The 20788-nt window shown below is 43.3% G+C and overlaps 1 protein-coding gene across 3 annotated transcripts in view; it reads right to left on the bottom strand.

Annotated features, from left to right (window-relative positions):
* The window catches only part of inpp4b (inositol polyphosphate-4-phosphatase type II B), a 222570-nt gene extending 215079 nt beyond the window's left edge, over nt 1-7491 (bottom strand). The window contains exon 1 of one of the 3 annotated variants that reach the window (XM_084043328.1): nt 7283-7491. In XM_084043328.1, coding sequence (XP_083899454.1) covers nt 7283-7312 — 30 coding nt within the window. In that variant the 5' untranslated portion in view covers nt 7313-7491. Of the gene's footprint in view, nt 1-1871; nt 2081-7282 lie in introns of those variants that run through there. The other 2 variants (XM_084043330.1, XM_084043329.1) reach the window with 2 other exon arrangements.
* Nucleotides 7492-20788: the final 13297 nt, after the last annotated feature.

Genomic DNA, 20788 nt, shown 5'->3' with positions numbered 1-20788 from the left:
ATCTTCGTGTCAGAGATCCATTTGGACCAGGAGCTGAGGGCAATTCCTGCTCAGAGTAGACGGAATGCCGGAGCCGTCTGGTTCAAAGCCCTGACTGTGTGTTTATACTGGGGACTTCCTCTTCCTGTGCCATGCCTCTGCTGGGCGTCCCAGGAACGCAACCCTCTGGGATCGGACGCACGCGCACGCACGCACGCACGCACGCACGCAGCATTTTCATACACACACATACAGTGCATGCACTTGAACCATACATACTGTACGTACACAATACACAATAACCTGTATGTACACAAATACATAATCAAATGTTCAAATATCAAATGCTCAATGTGCCCCAAAAAAGGGTACATACACTACACACACAAGCATGCAATGCATGATCTCTAAACCACACACAAATGTATTTGTGTCAAACACAAACACACACACATGCCTGCACACACTGCGACACTTCTACACACACATGCACGTCTCATCCTGGCAGAATTGCTAATACCAAACCACCCATGTTAACAAACCACAACTTGGCGAGACTGCCGTGTGACTCTGAAGCCATCAATAATTGATGGCTTCAGTGTTGTACTGAACACTCCTCAACCAGGGATCAATGCTTCCTCCCTCCACATTCCCTATAGTAGTTCAGTTTATCGGTCGACTGAATGGATGCCCTCATCGGAAGCAAAACAGCGGCAGCAGCTAAAGCAGCTTGCTTACACACAGCACACACTGCGGCCATTGATGGAGCAGACTTCAGGGAGCTAAGCTAACCATGTGTGTTTTGAAAGAGAGGCAGGAGCCAGAGGAATGAAGCTCCTCTGTAAAGAGCTGCTGTGCCTGAGAAAATGCACATGAATAGAAAAATGCGCACGCACACACACACACACACACGCACGCACGCGCACACACAAAATACAAGCAACACACAAGACAATAGTATGGATTCTCTGCAAGCACGCACACACACAAAGATGGAATTACACATTCTGGCATGCTTACAAGTACAGACACACATGCTTTTGCAAACATAATGAAGAGAATCACACACACACAAACGCGCGCGCACACACACACACACACACACACACACACACACACACACACACACACACACACACACACACACACACACACACACACACACACACACACACACACACACACACACACACACACACACACACACACACACACACACACGCATACAGACATCTCCTCACTGCACCACAAAGCAGCTTTCGTCCATTGTATTTACAGAGATCAGCCCAGCGCAGAGACACAGAGCTCATGAAACTATTTTGCAGCAGCTTGTTACAGCCTGATGTGCTCCCTAGACATGGCAGTGCCACTGTACTGTAGCGGCCCAGAGGGTGGCATTTTGGCCAGCCAGCCATGGAGCTCCGCCGGGCGGAACACGGCGAGCACACAGCCTGGTCTGGCACAGTGGGTATAGAGACACAGTGGAGCAACCAACTGCTCTGGGTTCAGTAGATACAGAATGTGCATAATACAGACAGAGAAATAGACAGGCATGAGCATTTGGTACAGACAAGAATACAAGGCATGACATGCACAGAAATGGACAGACAGACACACACACACACACACACACACACACACACACACACACACACACACACACACACACACACACACACACACACACACACACACACACACACACACACACACACACACACACACACTGTAAAGTACACACACATAAACCCCACTCATAAACACACATACAGTTAAATCCGGAGTGTAAACTCAGAGTTAATTTAACGCTCAGGATTTTACTGTTTACACATAACCACACACACCTCACGCCTCCCCTGCTGGCAGAATGAATAGGGCTCATTGACACTCACCAGCATGATTTGGCAGTCTCTGCCTCGGCCAAATCTTCTTACAGCTAACGGACGACTAGAGATGAGTTAAAGTAGGCAGCCTGTCCCCATTTACTGAGCTGTAAGCCACTGAGACAAGTCTCTCTCTCTCTCTCTCTTTCTCTCTTTCTCAATGTTTGGGGAAGGGCACGGGCATTAAGGCTGTTAGCTGTTGTTAGTTGTTGGGTGGAGTGAGGCTGCACGCTCGGGTGCAAGGATATGAGTAATACATGTGTACTTTGTGTGTGTGTGTGTGTGTGTGTGTGTGTGTGTGTGTGTGTATGTGTGTGTGTGTGTCTCCATGCAGTAAGTGGTTGTTTTTCCTTATCCCTCATTAATGTCATTAACCCCTGATAATTACGCGCACACACACACACACACACACACACACACACACACACACACGCATGCGTGCGAGCAAACACACATGCATGTAACTTGAATGATGTACCGTAACTTGACCACACATGCAAAGATATAATTACATCACCCAACCTAAACTAAACGTTTTGGTCCTTTCCAGGCATGGGAAGTGGGATTGGGGCGAAGGGTGGGATGGTTGGATGAGGGGTCGGTGGGGGGCTACTGGGTGGGGATGCTTTGCTTGACTTGCTGGACATCAAAAGGCCTGACTTTGCCCGATTGTCAAATCCCCTCGGAACGTCTCCTCTCCTGGAGCCACACAGTCGTGTTTTTAGAAGGAGATTTTTTCCCACACACACACACACTCACACACACACACACACACACACACACACACACACACACACACACACACACACACACACACACACGCACATGCACACACGCACGCACATGCACACACAATGCCTAGGGCCTAAATGCCTACCCAATCTCTTTTTATCTCTGTCCATACCCGCATCCCTTTTTCTCTCTCCCCCTTCACCACTCTGTTCTTGTTCTCTATCCATCTCTTCATCATCTCTATCCAGGGGGCTTTCTACTCCTCTTTGGCTTTTCCTCAGAAGAGATTTCTGGTGCTTCTGCTCTATCTCCACATCATCTTTTCCCCGTCTTTATTCTGAGCTTTCTGTTGTTGTTTTGGATGAGAGGAGAGGACCAGAGGACTGAAGAAACGCATTGCCTTTCTTTTCTGCAGGCGCTCGCTAGGTGAGAGATAGCAGGTACAGAGCTTTTTATTCTCTGAAATCAAATACAATTCCTCAGCGGTGCCTCCCTTTGTATTTTAAACAGATTACAAAGGAGAGGCTTTGGGTTTTCCCCTTTCGTTTGACACTGATCCTCAACAGTTTGGCCAACATTCAATTAAGATACAGCATCCACCACACCAGAACATGCACCTAAGGAGATAAAGAAAGCAATGGAGGCCTGGCCATTGTCAATGGTAAATGGCCTGCATTTCTATAGCACCTTTATCCAAAGCGCTACAATGTGCTTTTACGTTGACCCATTCATACACCTACGGTGTAGGTAACCATGTAAGGCGGCAATCTACTCATCGGGAGCAGTGGTTCAGTGTCTTGCTCAAGGATAATTCAACACAAAGAAAGGAGGGGTGAGAGATCACACACGCACACACACACACACACACACACACACACACACACACATATATATATTATTATTAAAGACAAAACAAAACACACTCTTATACACTTAAAGGGGAATTGCCCCACGTTGTTCTTACTTTTTCTATGATGTTATGATATCCTAGGATGAATTGTACAGTAGAAAAATGTCATAACTCCATCCCGGGTCCACCACAGCTAAAAACGAGCGCCTATGGGCCTTGCGCTAGATTGTTTATTTTAACTCATTCAGTGCCTGACTTATTTCTGGCAGTTTGGCTCTGAGTGCCAGAGCCAAAAATACATTGTAAAAAAAAAGTGCTTAGGAAGCCAGATACAGCCGTTTTCAGTAAGAAGTTAAACAAGAAGTGAATGGAGCAGCACATCTTCAAATCATGATATCTTGGGTTCTGATTCTTTTTTTCAGATTCAATTTTTTTTTTCTTTTTCTCATGACGTCGGCGACATCATTGGCACTCTGGGCTTATAAAACTGAATGAGTTAAAAGCTTTTTCATTTTTTTATTTTTTAGATCTGACGTTCATAGTGACAGAACACTATGCAATGTGATTGTCTTGAATGCGCCCCACCGGAAGTCTCGCTAGACACGATTGCAATCTCGAAATTGAAATCTCAGGATGGAGTTATGGCATTTTTCTACTGTACCATTCATCCTAGGATATCATAAAATCATAGAAAATGTAAGAAAACCGTGGGGCAAAATTCCCCTTTAGCATGTGTAATATATAAAAATGTAAGCACTGTATGTATGTATGAATTTCAGAGTGCTAATATTTTCTATTGCAGTGAATGCATTGATCACTAATGCAACTATTTTAGGTGGTGAATGAAGGCACTTTTTATGTTTTCTTCAAGCTAAGTAAAAAAAACAACTAACTAAAACAAATGTTAAAAGCCAGAACACAATAAAATTATCATAACAGTCATGCTTTCAATAAACCAAAAATCTCATTTTTTTAAACCATTGCGAGGCTATAGCAACATTTTCATATACTTATTTATATTGACCATTTAACCACTGAACCACAAGGACATTTGAAATGTATGATCTTGAAAATAGCCGATCTATGTGCTCACAATGCATTGCATTTTTCTAAACAAGATTTGTCTATAATGACATGCGCAAAATTGAGATGCACAGGTTAAATTGGCAAACCCCCAACATACTCTTTGATTGACCCCTCGCCTCTTGCATACTATGGTGGGATGTAGGATGTATAATCACAGAGGTACAGTACATAGTCTGTGTCCAATATGTTACGTCCTGTCGACGACTTAAGCCTTGGTGACCCTGTACCGTGTGTCATGTTGTCGTGATATCTCAACACACACACAGCCATTGACCTCAATACCACAACATAGCCTTTGACCTTTATTATCGCAACTAAAGTGATTCTGAAACCGGTATGCTTGATTCATGGGTAAGACTTGGCTGCTCTGTGCTGTTGGCTGACAAGCATCCTTCCAGTTAACACTCTCGTCATGTGTGGAGCTGAGATAAGGCCCTGGCATATGTAACAGCACCCACCTGCCAGTCAAGCTAACAGCCAGTTAGTTAGCCAGTATATGCCACCTAGCCAGTCAGCTTACCCCTGAAGCCAACTAATCAGCCACACAGCTATCTAGTAAGCCAACAACAGGTCTAAGCCAACCATCCAGCTGGCCAGCTGGTCAGTTGGTATGTGTGCGGCTGTGTGTATCGTAGCGGCGTGCGTCTACAGTGTGCGTGCGTGCATGTGTGGGCGTGAGTGCCAGAGACCAGCTGTTGGGAGCAGGCCTCTGGGACAAACAGGAAAAAGACAAGTGGCAGTCAGTCCATCAAAGGGTCACACATTTTCATCCACACAGGGTCATGTCCACATCCACAGTACACACACACACACACACACACACACACACACACACACACACACACACACACACACACACACACACACACACACACACACACACACACACACACACACACACACACACACACACACACACACACACACACACACACACACGCACGCACAGTGAGAGAGAGAGAGAGTGTGTGTGTGCGGGCGTGTGCGTGTGTTGTACCCAGAGGGGTGAATGAACAGCTGCTGTGGAGCATGCTGCCATACCAAACACTGCCAGACATGACTAAATCACATAATGGAGGGGGAAACCCTAGGACTGGCCTCCCCAGCCCTCCTATTCTCTTTCAGTGTTACTGGGAACATGCCAACACTCAGTCCTTACAGTATATAGTACCACCAGGAACAGTAAAACCACCAGATGAGATGACATAACTTGAGATCAGATCTGGAATGAGATGGTATGGTATGAGATTAGATCAGATATGGGATTAGATTGGATGGGATAAAACAGGATGAGATGGGATGAGATTACATCTCTTGTGTCTGGCTCTATAGTAGTACAGTGCAACCTTACACTGAGTGTATGAGTCTCCCACTGAACTTTTCTCAACTGGAATATTTCACCAACTAAACAAATTAAACTAATTCAAATAGGGTAAACCACATTGAAGACAGTAGAACTATTATCTTAATCTCATAACATTTGAAGTGAATGATGGCGCCAGCTCACTCATGCCACTGACTCAGCAAAGCCAAGAAGGTCTCCCCATTTGTTTTACTATATTCTGCAAAAGACAAAGTCACACAAGCAGACAGTAACACTTTAATTTGACACAGAAATCGTATTTTGTTTAACTGCACCATACCAAGGCTTAATTTGATGCAGACCTCCTGTTCCCTTTTTACTGTTACACTGAACATTGTCACTTGATTCCATTTTATTTGACTTTTTCCCTGCACCACATCAATTCAGCACAGACACCTCATTCTGTTTTACTAGTACTCTCACACTTCATTGGATGCAAAAAACGAATGCTTTCGTAGCGCTACTTTTAACGCCATCCAGAGTCCTCACTTTATTTTACTATTGCCATGAACCACATAGTAATACCACAAAATGGTTCCATGGAAAACATGGCAACGGCAGCACTCCAAAAGACTTCAGAAAGAAATCAGACAAGGCAAAGCTTTTACAGACCAAGCAACTCTAGAGTTTATTCACACTGTGTCACTATTCCCCCCTAACAGAACACCCTTCAACAGCTTGTAAATGAAGGTACTGTGTGACACATTTCACAGAGTCCAGTAATAGTATCACCCTTTAAATCTCTAATCATTAACAGCTACAGTGCTCTGCAACGCCAGAGAGTAATAACCAACCACGTGTAGTGAAAGTGAAAAAAATTAAAAATAAACAGCTTCACTGTTTACACTTACAGTATCTTCTGTTTCCTGTGTTATCAGAATGCAAGTGGAAGGGATATTGTTAAGAAGTAGAAGTGCAATATTGTTGACATCACATCTAAATAACTAGCACTGACCTGTGACACAACACTAAAACATCTGCTGTTTGCCATGGGCTGACAAATAATGGTAAGTAGTTGCGATCTACCCGATCATCAGACCACATGTGCCCTTGTTGGCCTTGGATCAAATCCTGCGTGCGTGTTTCCTTAACTCCCTCTCAGCTGTCACAGTAAAGAAAGCACTAGAGACAACAGATTGCCTATTGTCGTTATAAAAATAAAACTGTAGGGAATGCCATTCCCTAATTACATTTAATCTCTTTTCAACTTCATCCTAGCATACCAATCACACTGCAACACAAACAGATGCCCAGTGCTAAGAATAATCAAACAAGTGTTGAACTACACAAACTAGTAAAGTAAGAAACACATGGCATGGTAAACAACTCCTCTTTGAAACGGCCTACAGTGCAGTCCACTTTCCTGCTTAAGCTGCGTACAATACATACCCTGTTCTTGTGAAGCCGAAAGCAGTCCATAACCCCTCAGATCCTACTCCAAAAACCCTGCGCAGTACACAGCCGTGGAGTCATGACTGGATCTGGTACTGAGCGCTGTCTTAGCCAGCATACAGTACCCCACCACATCCTGTGTTTCACACACACACACACACACACACACACACACACACACACACACACACACACACACACACACACACACACACACACACACACACACACACACACACACACACACACACACACACACACACACACACACACACACACACACACACACACGTGCTGGTGATCCCTTGTCGCGACTAAGAGGGAAGGGGCTGAGATGCAGTCTTGGAGATGGTTGTGCTAAATCAGCTAGATTGAATTAACAGGAAAAGGAGACGCCGTCTGTAGGATCCCTCACAGGAGAGGAATGAGAGCGAAGGGAAAGAGGGAAACAGAGAGGGAAACAGATGAGTGTGTGTGTGTGTGTGTGTGTGTGTGTGTGTGTGTGTGTGTGTGTACTGTATGTTCCAGAGAGGGACAGAGGGCAGCTGTTGCTGTCCAAAAACACTTGTGCAGTTGATGTCCTAGCAACGGCACTCTCACTCCGGGGGTAATAAAATACAGGTGTCAAAGGTCACACAAGGGATGGAAGTGACTTCCATCCACACCCACTCCCTCAGTGGCACATTGTAATAAGGGTAATAATAATAATAATAATAATAATAATACAATTAATCAACTTTATTTGTTCAATAGCGCTTTTCGAGATCGGCTATTTCTGCCTCTTTTGTGTAACATACTAGAATGACGAAGTAAGGCCTTCATTTACCAAAAAAGTTAAACTATGGAGACAAGAGGTTTCTGCCCGACAGCAACAGTATGCAATGTGGCCCCCTGGAATGAGTTTGGAAATATAGTGGCCCTCTCCATCATCAAAGTTGCCCACCCCTGATATATATATATATATAAAATACTGGACATTTTGCCTACACCACAGAGTGGAATATAAAGCTGAGTGTCATCAGCATAACAATGAAAATGGATACTGTGTTTGCGAATAAAACGCCCCAAGGCAAGCATATAAATTAAAAACAATAAGGGACCGAAAAGTGATACCTGGGGAACAACAGATCCTCTAGAGGACAAGTGGGCCAAAGAGGTGGATGACTTCCCAATTACCACATAAAAGCTTCTATCAGTGAGGTAGGAGCAAAACCAATGCTGTGCGGAGTCCCTGATGCCAACCAATTCTTCCAGGCAGTTGATTAAAATAGTATGATCAAAAGCAGAGCTACAGTAAGATTGAGAAGGATTCAAATTGAGCAGTCATACCATTGCTTAAAACCGTAGCTGATTTTTCAGTAGATATTGAACCAGAGTACTTTTAAGGCTGGATGGGAAAAAAAGCCAGTGGCCAGAGAGCAATTTATATATTATATTTGAACCAATAGTCTGAAATAACTCCTTCAGCAAGCTACTGTATCTAGAGGGGATAATATCCAATATGTAGGAAGCACCTGATTCGAATGCTATCAATGCATAGAATGGGAGATTATCACGTTCTATCAGACCATTGAATGGGCGAAGTAGGCGACCTACTAGCTACCCCGCGATTTATCAGACCATTCATTGGGCGTAATCAGGAGCTACTGACCTACCGACGGAGATGACTTAAATACTTCAGTTTTGGTTTTGGTTTTGGTTGTTTCGGTTTCGGACCATGACGGAGGCGCGCAGTCTCAGGCGAGCTGGAGCCCCGCGACGGGCCACCGAAGGAGCTAAGGCGACTGAGTTGCCGTCCGGAGCGGTGCGACGCTCGCCTGTGCCTACTCAGCGCCGTTCGAGTTATGTACCGATACGGACAGAATCGTAAATATTGTTGTGGGGACTGCTCCGCCTCCGTCGGTAGGTCAGCAGCTCCTGATTACGCCCAATGAATGGTCTGACAAATCGCGGGGTAGACGGTAGCTCGCCTACTTCGCCCATTCAATGGTCTGATAAAACGTGATAATCTCCCATTCAATGCATTGATAGCATTCGAAGCCGGTGGTAGGAAGAGGATTTCGTACGTGATATTGTTTCTTCCAGGGTCATCAAAGAAATCTGCTCAAAATGGGTTAGCACAGCAGGGAGAATTGAACATAATACTAAGGTATCTGGGCTCAGCCTGCAACCTAATCACCTTTATGTTCTTAGTATGAAAATGAAGGAGAAACTCTTTACACCTTTCAGAGGATGCCTCTAATGGCAGAATAAGCGGTAGGCTGATCACCGAGTTAATGGCCTGAAAAAGACACCCTGGGGCGGTAACACTGAGAAACAATTAGGATCGAGAAGCAAGAAATTCTAGATTTTCTGACAGCACTCTGATAAGCAGACATCATGTAAGAGCGCCATATTATGATGATGTGTTATATTCTTTCTATTTCCATTCAGCTCTCCTGCATTTAATTTCCTGCATCTAATTCTCCTGCGTCTTTTAATTTCCCTGGTATGGTCATTTAGCCAAGGCAGGGCATTGTGTTCGACAAGTTTAATTTTAAAAGGTGCAACGGAGTCAATAATGAAACTAAAACGAATTCATCAAGAGGGTGTTGAGACTGAACGAAAACATTGGAAAGAGTAGCTATGAAGGCCTGGTGGAAATGAAGCGAGCTTGAAAAATCTAGAAAGTGTTTGAATAATTTCTAATCATTCTGCATGAGAACGTTTGAGAACTACTGATTTAGAAGGCATTTGTAGAATCGGTCTCAGGTCTTAAGGGGTTAAGATCACAGGAACGGGAGGAAGTCGGCTTGGGTACAGGACAAGGGAACAGAGTCTGAAAGATCATGACTTTATGGTCAGAGACAGGAAATTCTAGCATAGCCACATTAAGCAGAGAAAAAAACATTTGAAATCACCAGATCAAGAGTATGATTTTATGAAATAAAATATACAAAATATGTCTGTGAATATTTTGCATTAAACTATTCATACTGTGTAGTGTAGTCTCATTCATACACGTTGATGCCTCATTCATACAGGTTGATGCCTTTATTTGCAGTGAAAAATCAACCTTGTTTCTAATACAAAATGCATCCTTGTAGCACGTCACTTTATCTTGTCGCATCCTGACGCGTTGTGAGCTTGTAGACTGAAATCTTCGATATTTGTCATAAGACAAAGTATAGGGCTTACGGCAAGCGGTTGAAATCACCAAGAATAAAAACTCCTCCAAACACACACAACGCACCCACCGTCCCATGAATCCATAAACACACGCACAGCCAGACACACTATACACTACACACACACGGAAAAACAGCAGTGCAAGCAATGCACAACATCCAACACACAACATACAGTAGTACACACCAGAGAGGGACTGTAACATTCGTTCTAACTCAATGGTTTATATACAAAAAGGAGACTGAGAAGGGGGGGGGGTGCAGGAAGGAAAGAGAGATGAAGATCTGAAAAAATTTAAAACCACTCCATCCACAGTCCAATGACCCAGAGAGACAGTGTGTGTGTGTGTGTGTGTGTGTGTGTGTGTGTGTGTGTGTGTGTGTGTGTGTGTGTGTGTGTGTGCGCTTGTGTGTGTGCTTGCGCGCGTACGAACAATCCGTACATGTGTGTATTTCTGCGTATGTAAGTGCACATAGTGTGTGTGTGTGTGTGTGTGTGTGTGTGTGTGTGTGTGTGTGTGTGCTCTTACTTCCACTACTTCTGTAGAGGCGTGGGCGATGATGTGATGCTGGCAGGGGTCTAACACAGCCACCTGGACCACAGCACTGGGCTTCCTGTCTCTGATGAAGGACACCAAACCACTGCAAGCTAGAGAGAGAGAGAGAGAGAGAGAAAATAATAATTAATAATTGTACATTTCTTAGTTTTTGGTTGTTTTTACCAAATGTTGGCAATGTAAACGCATGACTAAAACGCCATAGTGTCAAAACAAGACACAATTTTCATGTTCGGACTAAAAATGTGATGAGAGAAAGAGGATGGACAGTCCCCGACACTGTACTCCATAACCCACATCATACCACATGTGGATGAGAGGTGAAAGTGGAGAGATGAGATATGGGCCACTCCAAACAGGAAATGACCCCTTCTAAGACAGGAAGTAATTTGCTGTGACACCAGAGACAGTTTTTCTTTTTTTCTTAACATAGAATACAAATCGTATGTCCTACACTAAAGACACGCCCACATGGTAAAGAAATTTTCCACTTTGCACGCAAAATAAAGAGGAGGCTTTGTGATAGATAGGAACCAAAAACCCCAAAATTGATTTGAAACCTTTCCCCAGCAGCTGATTAAAATGGCTGTCTGGCTCAAAGAATTCCCTCCGGTGTCAGATAGGTCTTCCATTTCCCAAAGTGAAAGAAGCCTGTCATTTGCTTCTCATCAGCCGCCAAGGACAGGAAAAACTCTGCTTCCCACAATTCCCTCATAGGAAACCAACACTTCCTGGCCAGGGATGGCCCAACCCCCACCACAGTGCTCGCTGACCGGGTCAGCGCTACATTTTTACTAACACAATATACAATACAAGTCATATTTGTTATTTAATTTAAACGTATTGATGTACTACACGCATTTTAATTATATTCATATTTTCATTTTTCCCCCTAAATCTTTATCCCACGATTTTGTAACCCCTATTTTTCACCCAGTGCCAATACCTAAGCATGTAATCCTTCAACGCATGAGGAGTTAGCAGACCGCTTCTTATCACCTGACAGGGGGGAGTTTCCCTGGTTGGACGTAGCGCGTGGAAGGAATACGTTATTCCAACCAGTTCCTTTCCCCTCCATCAGGCGCCCCGGCTGACCAGGGGGAGGCAGTATAGTGATCAGGATTACTGCATGTTTTTTGTGAGGGTACCTACCCCAGGGGACACGGGGAGAACAAACTCCACACAGAGTAGGCCCTTTCGCCAACCCCACCTCATATTCATAGTTTTCTTCACATTCATATATCTTTTTGCCACTCATTCTTTTCTTTTCTGTTCTGCCATAAATAACTTATTCTTAATTTGTTATTGTATCCACCAGGCCTTAGGCACTGGGAAGATTGTGTTTTCAATCCTGCATGATAATGTTTTCAGTCCTGTGTGTGTCTGTCTGCGTATTGAGGTTTTAATACTGAGTCTAACTCTTGAGACGGTTACATGAAAAAGTTTGATGTTACGGGGGTAGCAAGTTGTGTTGAATTAGCAGACTGATATTGCAGTAGCATTAAATCAGGATAGACTACTTCTTCTGTCGTGTTCCTTAGACCTTCAGCTCCTTTGCGATAAGCCAGTCCAGTGTCATCGATCGTCTAGGTCAATTACGCCTCGATCACTATTCGGTGGCCGGTATTTGGGGCAGCTGGTAATCACAGGTTCCACAGTCTGTAGTGGATCCCCCGGATTCACAGTGGGCACTGTCTGTGAGAGCCCACTTTTGCATTGCTGCACCAAAACATCCCACACCTGTCCTCAGGCGATTGAGGGTTGTCCAATCATTGCAGGGGAGGTGCTGGCCAAGAACATCTGTTGGATCTACGATGTAGTGGTGAAGCCTAGCTGGTTCTGCTGCCTTCCACTGTTCCCTCTATCTTGCCTTCACCCAGGAAGCCTTGGAGGTGTGGGCTACGGCTCCAAACTGGGGCACAGTACTCAGCGGCAGGGAACACCAGAGCCTCGTGGAGATGCGCAGGGTCTTTGTGGTGGCTCCCCATGTACAGTAGTACCGGCTATACGGCGTATCAGTTACGGGCGGCAGTCTTTGCCTTGACACTGGTGTTGTTTAAAGGACAGTGTTCTATCAAGCTTCACACCGAGGTATGTCGGGGAGGGCTTGGACTGTAGCTGGGCATTGTCAACCATGATGTTAATTTCTTGGGTTGCTTCCTTGTTGCAGGGTGATCACTGTCACGTTGTTTTTGCTGGCTAAACCAACCAACAAGATCAAGGATGTTGATCTTGGCAATGGTGAGACCTTCTACGTTGGGCTGGAGAAGCGCTAGCGCTGGGGCTGGGGTCGGTTGACGTTGTGAAGACATTTGTTTCGCTTAAAGGGCATGCAACCTTGCAACTAGTCTTTAGCTATGTACTTGCGGGTGAGGCCACGTGGAGGTTGTATTCTTTACTGCCCAAGGCAAACTGTTTCACATAACTAAAAAGAATTTTCACATTTGGTTCAAATACACTACAGTGTGTGTTGGGAAGAAATGGGCAATGACAATGATAATACTACCCAGTCTGTGCAAAGCCCTCCATATGGCTTGATTTTTATGTATTAATGAACATTTGTATGCCCCCGAGCGCAGTAATGTAAAATCTGCACTGGACAACATTCCTGGAAGGCATCCAAGAGGTGCATTTTATCTGGTGAGCAGACTCCTGGCATGTAAACAACAATTGATCAGCCCACGACGCCTGGTCACTTTCACACATTATTCTGACCAAAAAGAGAGGCTCACTTAACATCAGTAGCTGAAGATCCATAAAAAGCAGGGGGAGACAGAAGTTTTTCTTTTCATGTGCGGTTCCATCTCACACAGGTTCAATCTTATTACATAAGCGAACATTAAGTGACAGGGAATTAACAGGCCATTGTGGTCTGAGGTATGGACAAAATGGACTGATGAAGGCAGCCAGCGCATCAGACACCAGTATGCTACTGTAAGTAGAAGTGATGGAAATTAACTAAGCACATTTACTCAAATACTCTACTTAAGCACAATTTAAGGTATATTTACTTAGAGTATTTACCATTATATAAGGATGTGAGAACACACACACACACACACACACACACCCACCCCTATTGTAGCCCAGACGGAATGAGGCGTTTTATGGCGGCATTAGAATGTCGATTGCATCATCAAGGTGAATGTCCTAACCTTGGAGCCTTGTTTGCAAACACAAACACCAAGTTGTGATTTAATCAGCATTCGTCACACTTATCTTGTCAGGGAAGTCGAAGCAAAAGAACACAACAAAGGAAATATGCCATTTTCAATGCTTGTTATTCAACGCTGTTTTCCTACAAAGATGTTGTTTGTTAGCAGTCCTAGTTTAACTCTTCATTCTCCGTGTAGAATTCAGTTAAATTGAATGGGATTGGATGGCAGAGGAAACCAGCTCAAAACGAGCACCCACAGCTTTCAAAAACATTATGTATTCATTTACATAAATGTAAAAATATTTGTATCTGCTGAGCAGTCGGATCACCTGACTAGTAATTCATTTGTGAAAGACAGACATACTATAACTCATGATGACATGAACACAAATCATGGTTATACTACATTTTATTTCACCTTTGGGTCAAAAAAGGTTGTTCTGTCCTCACAAAACGTTGTCCCCATGAACGTATGTTCAGCTAGACAGACAGCTAAACACTCTCCTAATCAAGCTCCAAAGAACAGGCCGAAGTGTTGAGTTTAGTAGCTTTACTGGAGTAAGTGTGAAACTGTAGAATGACAAAATGACAGGAACACACACATGAGAATGATATGCAACATTATGGAAATAAATATGATACTATGCATGTTGCATCATACACACAATAACAAACAAGCATAGTATAAGGCCTACATAACATTTCACCAACACAAACATAAGAGGCCTAATTAGCTTTTATAGATAAAGTGAATGTAAGTCTACAACTTCACATAGAGACCAAGTGTGTCTACATGTAAGCATTACAATCCGTTTTAAATGTACTAAACAATGAAATGAAAACAGACTGTAACATGAATTAGCATGCTCAGTTAGCATGGCAGCAGGAGTTAGCATATTAACCAAACACACTGTACATTTCACACACAAGAAAGATGCACCTATGAATTATCAAACAAATGCCCACTTCTATCTAAACACTACTTACAGACAATGCCATGTGTAAACCATGAAGGATAGCATATGAAGGACAGCAGCAACATGCAGCTGCCTCTGGCGCGTTATTATGAATCCCACGCCGCGTCCTGGATTTAGACCCGCCTTACGTGTCTGATTGGCTCCCCGGCAGGCATAGTTTTACTGAGGTTAGGGTTAGGGTTAGGGTTAGGTTTAGGCATAGTCTTACTGAGGTTAGGGTTAGGGTTAGGGTTAGGTTTAGGCATAGTTTTACTGAGGTTAGGGTTAGGGTTGAGGTTAGGTATAGGCATAGTAGCAAAAACGAGAACTGTCAATCACAGCGACTACTGACCAATCACAGCGCCCGCTCAGCGGGTTTGCCACGACGCGGTGTGGGAATCATAATAACGCGCCTCTGGCAGATCTTGAGATGAATGAGAAGCACTTCCTGCTTGTGAGGTTATCAAAATAAAATACAAGCGTGCAATTACACTGAACAACCACCAGAGGGTGTGAAACGTAATACACAGGGGTGCACATAACTTTTTAGGTCTGGTACGCAGAAGAGCACCTGGACATGTGACTTGGTGCGCATGGCGCCCGTCCCGTTTTGTCAACGGGGGGGGGGGGGGGGGGGTTCAGCCCGGACAGTTTTGGCAACGGGGGGGGTGGGGGGGGGTTCAGCACGGTGCCCACCGGACAGATTTGTCAACGGGGGGGGGGGGGGGGGGGGGAGAAAAAAAGGACGCTCTGCTTCTGAATTCCGCCGATTTTCGCCGTTTTTTTTTTCACGCTGTTAGATAAAGCCCCCAAGGTTGGTGCCCTGTGCTGCTGCGCTGATTTTATCCGCCAGATTGGGACGTTCACGGCATATTTTGCACCATTACGGTGCGTTCATCATCGGTGACGAGTGCCTCTAACAGCCGCTGCTGGCTGCGTGCACGCAGCGAGGCAATGCGAGGCGATGCGAGGCGACGCGAGTCATATCTCTACCCCTCCGCCTAATGGCTGTACATGGGGCCGACGGGTGCTTTAGAGTGATTGTGTGAGTGTGGCTTCAGGAAGTAAATTCCTAGCCTCGATCTCCAGGCTTTTATTTTTTATTTTTGCTAAAAAATAAAAGCTTGGAAATTCCTGTCCCAGCTGTTGGTGCGCAAAAGCGCCTCGCGTCGCCTGATGTGGTGCGCATTTTTTATTTTGGGTGCGCATGCGCACCTGCGCACCAGTTATGTGCACCCCTGGTAATACAAACAAATACAATACAAATCTGGTTACATAACAAATGTATACAGTACATTATTTTATCTTATAACAGTAAGTCTTGGAATATCCATTTGCCCTATTGCACAGGCCTTATCCTGAAGGGACAAACGTGGCATCTTTCCATGGGGGCAGTGTTGCTGCTTGGAGCATAAAAACTCAACAAAGTTGCAGGACCCATGCTCAGGTGCCAGCCACACACCTGTGACTGGCACACACCTGCCAGAGAGTGATTACCAACAGAAGCATATTGGGGGATTTTGGCAAATATATTGGGGGCGCCACTTACACGTTTAGTTGTGTTGCTCATTCCACTATTGCACAATCCTTACCTCATGTAAATACCCTGTTGTAAAGGTGGTATAAAATACAATACTAATTGGTATTATTGAAGGGGAGAAATAATTGACCGAAGTTACATAAGTTTCCAAACTTTTTGTGGGCAGTTTATATAGCTAAAATCTAAAATGACACAGATGCTTTCCTGGCTTTAATGGGTTAAAATATATATATATGGATTTCAGTCATCTCTTTATTCAATGAAGATTGAATATGAAGGCCAGCCCTAAAGAATAACTATTGATAGACACTGACACGCTAATAAAGATGAAAATATAAAAAAGTGCAGTTTGTTTGCTTTTGATGGCAATCATTTATGCACCAAAACCATTACCAACTTGGCAGTTGACCTCCCTCAAATTTCTGATGAGAATACACATTCATATTGACAATATTCTCAAATTAAGCAAGTGTATCTAAAGTTCAAATTCATATTGCACACGGTAGTTAATATTTGACAACTTGCACTCTCAATGCCTTCTCTTCCTTCTATTTACTGTATATTTATCTGTGAAGTCAGGGGTGAGCTAACAACATCCAAACACGGCCAAAAATCTAGCAGCTTAAAACAATGCATCTCAGAGTGGTTTTGGCTGTGGGTTAAGGGTAAATAATATTTATACATGACTGAAAAAGTGATGATGCTTCTTTCAGTCAAAAATAAGTCATTCCTGTAGTACAACACAACTGTGTGACAAGGTTTAAATTAGCCTTCAGTCTTTGCCCTGCAGCAAGCTTGATACAGTATGGAGCAAATACTGTATGACTCAACATACAATACAGGCTTCAGTAGAGCTATAGTATGAGTCAACTCCAAAAAACACAATTGTCCTACCACTGAGTCCTAGTTTAAATATAAGCAATTCTGGAGTTCTTATTGGATTTGTCTTATTTAGCGATTGTTGTTAAATTCCCCCTTGTTCAAGCTACAATTTATGTATTTTTATGTATTTACTCAACAAACAAGCTATTGTAGTTGTCACTGTAACTGACTTAAGTGTATGACACTGTATTTTATCAAAGAAATATGCAATACTGTACTTTATGAATAATAATTAATATAATGAATATATAATATATAATAATTAATATTAAAACGCAAATGTATGTCAAGCCAGTTATTGGTACCTATTTGTCAGTTATAGTATACTATATACATTATAGTATTGATAGTAATAAGTACTGAGCATAGTATATTAATTTAATATAGTCTAGTCTATTCTGTAAGTCTTAACAATAACAGTGTTGTCCGGAACCTTTGTGAACATCCTTTTCCCAGTTGCCCTGGGAAACCACAGAATCTTTCAAAGAAATAGCTATTAGTTACTGTAGCTACTGTAGCTACAAAAAAAATCCATGGATTTAGTTTTTACCAATTCAAGTTGTTCTCCATTTGCTTTTAGCCTACCCCTTCCTAGTGGTGTAAACAGCAAGGTTTCTCTTCCTCTTTTAGTGCTCATGGTCAATGTACAGTACCAACTCAGCTCACTAGTTCAATAGGCGAGAACTGCACTGTTGTTTTTAGATGTTACTATATTCAAGTTCATACGTCTTCCTGTTCTAGCAATTTCATGGTTTTCAGAGCTGAACCCTGAAAGGAATACGCTGTACACAGAGTGAGTTTCACCTTGCAAAAAGCAAAGTTTCGCTTTGCTTTCTACCCTGTTTCTGTTGTGACTTGCATTTTTACCTGTGCCAGGCCGGAATGGCCGGGAGGCGGATATTATGTTTTTGCCCCGGTTCGTCCATCTGTCTGTTTGTCCGTCTGTGAACAGCTAAGCTCCGGCACCGCTGGACTGATCGGTGTGAAACTTCCCAGTATGCCAAGGAAGAACCTCAACCCCCAATTTTTCAGACTCATAGTGGCGCTACAACAGACTGCTTCACGTTTAGGCCTATAACGCTTGTTTCCCCCTGGATTCCTTGGATCATGACACAACTCCTCATATAAGCCCCACCCATTTGTGCATCACTAGCTTTTCTGAAATGTTGCTTTTTTTTCAAAACACTTTTTACTACGCGGTACACAATCTCTGGAATCATAAATATATATCAGTTAGGATTTTTCATATATTCCAATTGGCTATGAAAGACTTCCACATTTTTGGCATTCCAAAAATGCCACAAATCAGGAACTGATCCAATGCAATCTGCTGCAAATTTTAACTCATACACTGCCATTCACTAAATAGCCCAAAAAGCCCAGACTGCCAGGATTTTGCAATTTTCATACCTTTTCAAGTAGTCACAGAATATTTATCTCCAGTATGATCGATCCCCTGATGGTTGCTCATCACGGAGGGCTTCACTGTGCTTGCGTGAAAAAAAAGCAATGTCATCGCGATTCCCGTTTGCTTGTTATAGCCAGTTGAAAATAGCATGTTTCGCTCAAAAATACATAGTAAAACACAGGAGCCGAGATTCAGAATATTCCTTTAATACTTTAACCAGCAAGTAAATGGAGCAGTAAATCTTTGGATTCCTCGTGTCAGATTTCTTTCTCGTGTCCGACGGCTTCACCCCACGGCGGACACAGCCCTGGGTATAGGCAACACAGCCTGGCGCAGATCAACGCTCCAAGGAGCACTCTTTTCTAGTTACTGTACTTCTATGCTTACTCTGCTGTTGGCTAATTGACCAACTGAATTACCCATCTGGAATTACACCTATCTGGGATTAATAAAGTCTTATTCCATCTTATCTTTATGTCTCTAACTTGCCTCATATTATCATGATTCTAAGCAAAATAAGAAACGCTGAAAGGATTGAATCTCTTCCCTTCAAAGCACGTGATATCAGCACTGAAATAGACATCTGATTGCATTGGTCTAAATCACATTTCCTAATTCAACCAATTTTCCATGGTATGTCCAGTCATAAGACATCCTGAAATTATGTCCGACAAGTCAAAAAGTATGACTTCTTATTCATAGGAATAGTGAATTCAGAGGTGGTCGATTAATAAACCGTTGGTTACGTTTAGATTAGATTAGATTGATAGGGTGCAGTTGGAAAAGAGAAACACTAGAGAGAGGCGCTCACTAGAGTGCAAATCTCTGCCAGGCGGCCCTACCTCTTTCAATTTGTCTGAGGAATGATGTTTTGGGGTTGTGTGCCAATATGAAAAGGGGCAATGGAGGTAAGGGATATAATCAGAGCTGGATTCCTTTGACCAGGCTGCCCACCCAAACGCACCCCCGGAAGCAAACAATCACAATGTTTCAGCACCATGGACAGTGCCTTTATTTTATCCAGACAAAGGCAGAAAATAACATCTATCCACACGTTTCCTAGGGAGCTTACTGGGGAAAAGGGGCTGTGTAAATTACGGGCATCACTTCTCGCTGTCACCCTAATTACATGACATGTACACCAACGATCATTGATAGTACTCAAATCTACTAATTCTGTCTTTGGCATAATAAAACCAAGTGCGGAACTAAACATGTTGCATCAGCATTAGACGTTCACATTCAGTTGGTGAGAGCTTAACTCATTCACGGCCAAGGACGACTTTGACGACTTTTTTTCCTAAGGCCCACACATGCCAAGGACGACTTTGCCTTTTTTTTTGGTGGGTGTTTCCACTTTATGTCGCTCTTCGCTATCACATGAGTGACGATTTCATCCCCAGATGCACACAAAACCAGGAGATTACGCGATCCCAGGATTTACTGCTCCATTCACTTCCTGGTTAACGTATTTGGGAAATTGCCTGTATCTCGCCTCCTGTGTTTTACAATGCATTTTTACGAGACATGTTATTTTCAACGGCCTATAACAAGCGAACGGGGGGTTGTGATGACATTTTCTTTTTTTTCCGCAGAAGCACTGTGAAACCCCCGTGATAAGCAACCATCAGGGGATCAATCATACTGAAGATAAATATTCAGTGACTACTCAAAGAAAATCAAAAAATTGCTGGCAGTCGGTGATTCGTTTATTTATTTATTCTGGCAGTGAAAGTTCATTAATATAAAATAACTTTGGCTACTCACTCAGAAGCTCTTCTTTGTTGCTTTTCAAGCTGAGAATCATGAAATCACTGAATTCCAGTTCCATGACTT

This window comes from Gymnoscopelus microlampas (genome assembly GCF_963454915.1).
Source record: "Gymnoscopelus microlampas genome assembly, chromosome: 2".
NCBI classification, from domain to species: Eukaryota; Metazoa; Chordata; class Actinopteri; order Myctophiformes; family Myctophidae; genus Gymnoscopelus; species Gymnoscopelus microlampas.
The sequence above is the reverse complement of the archived record's forward strand: the minus strand, read 5'-3'. Positions and strand labels throughout refer to the sequence as shown.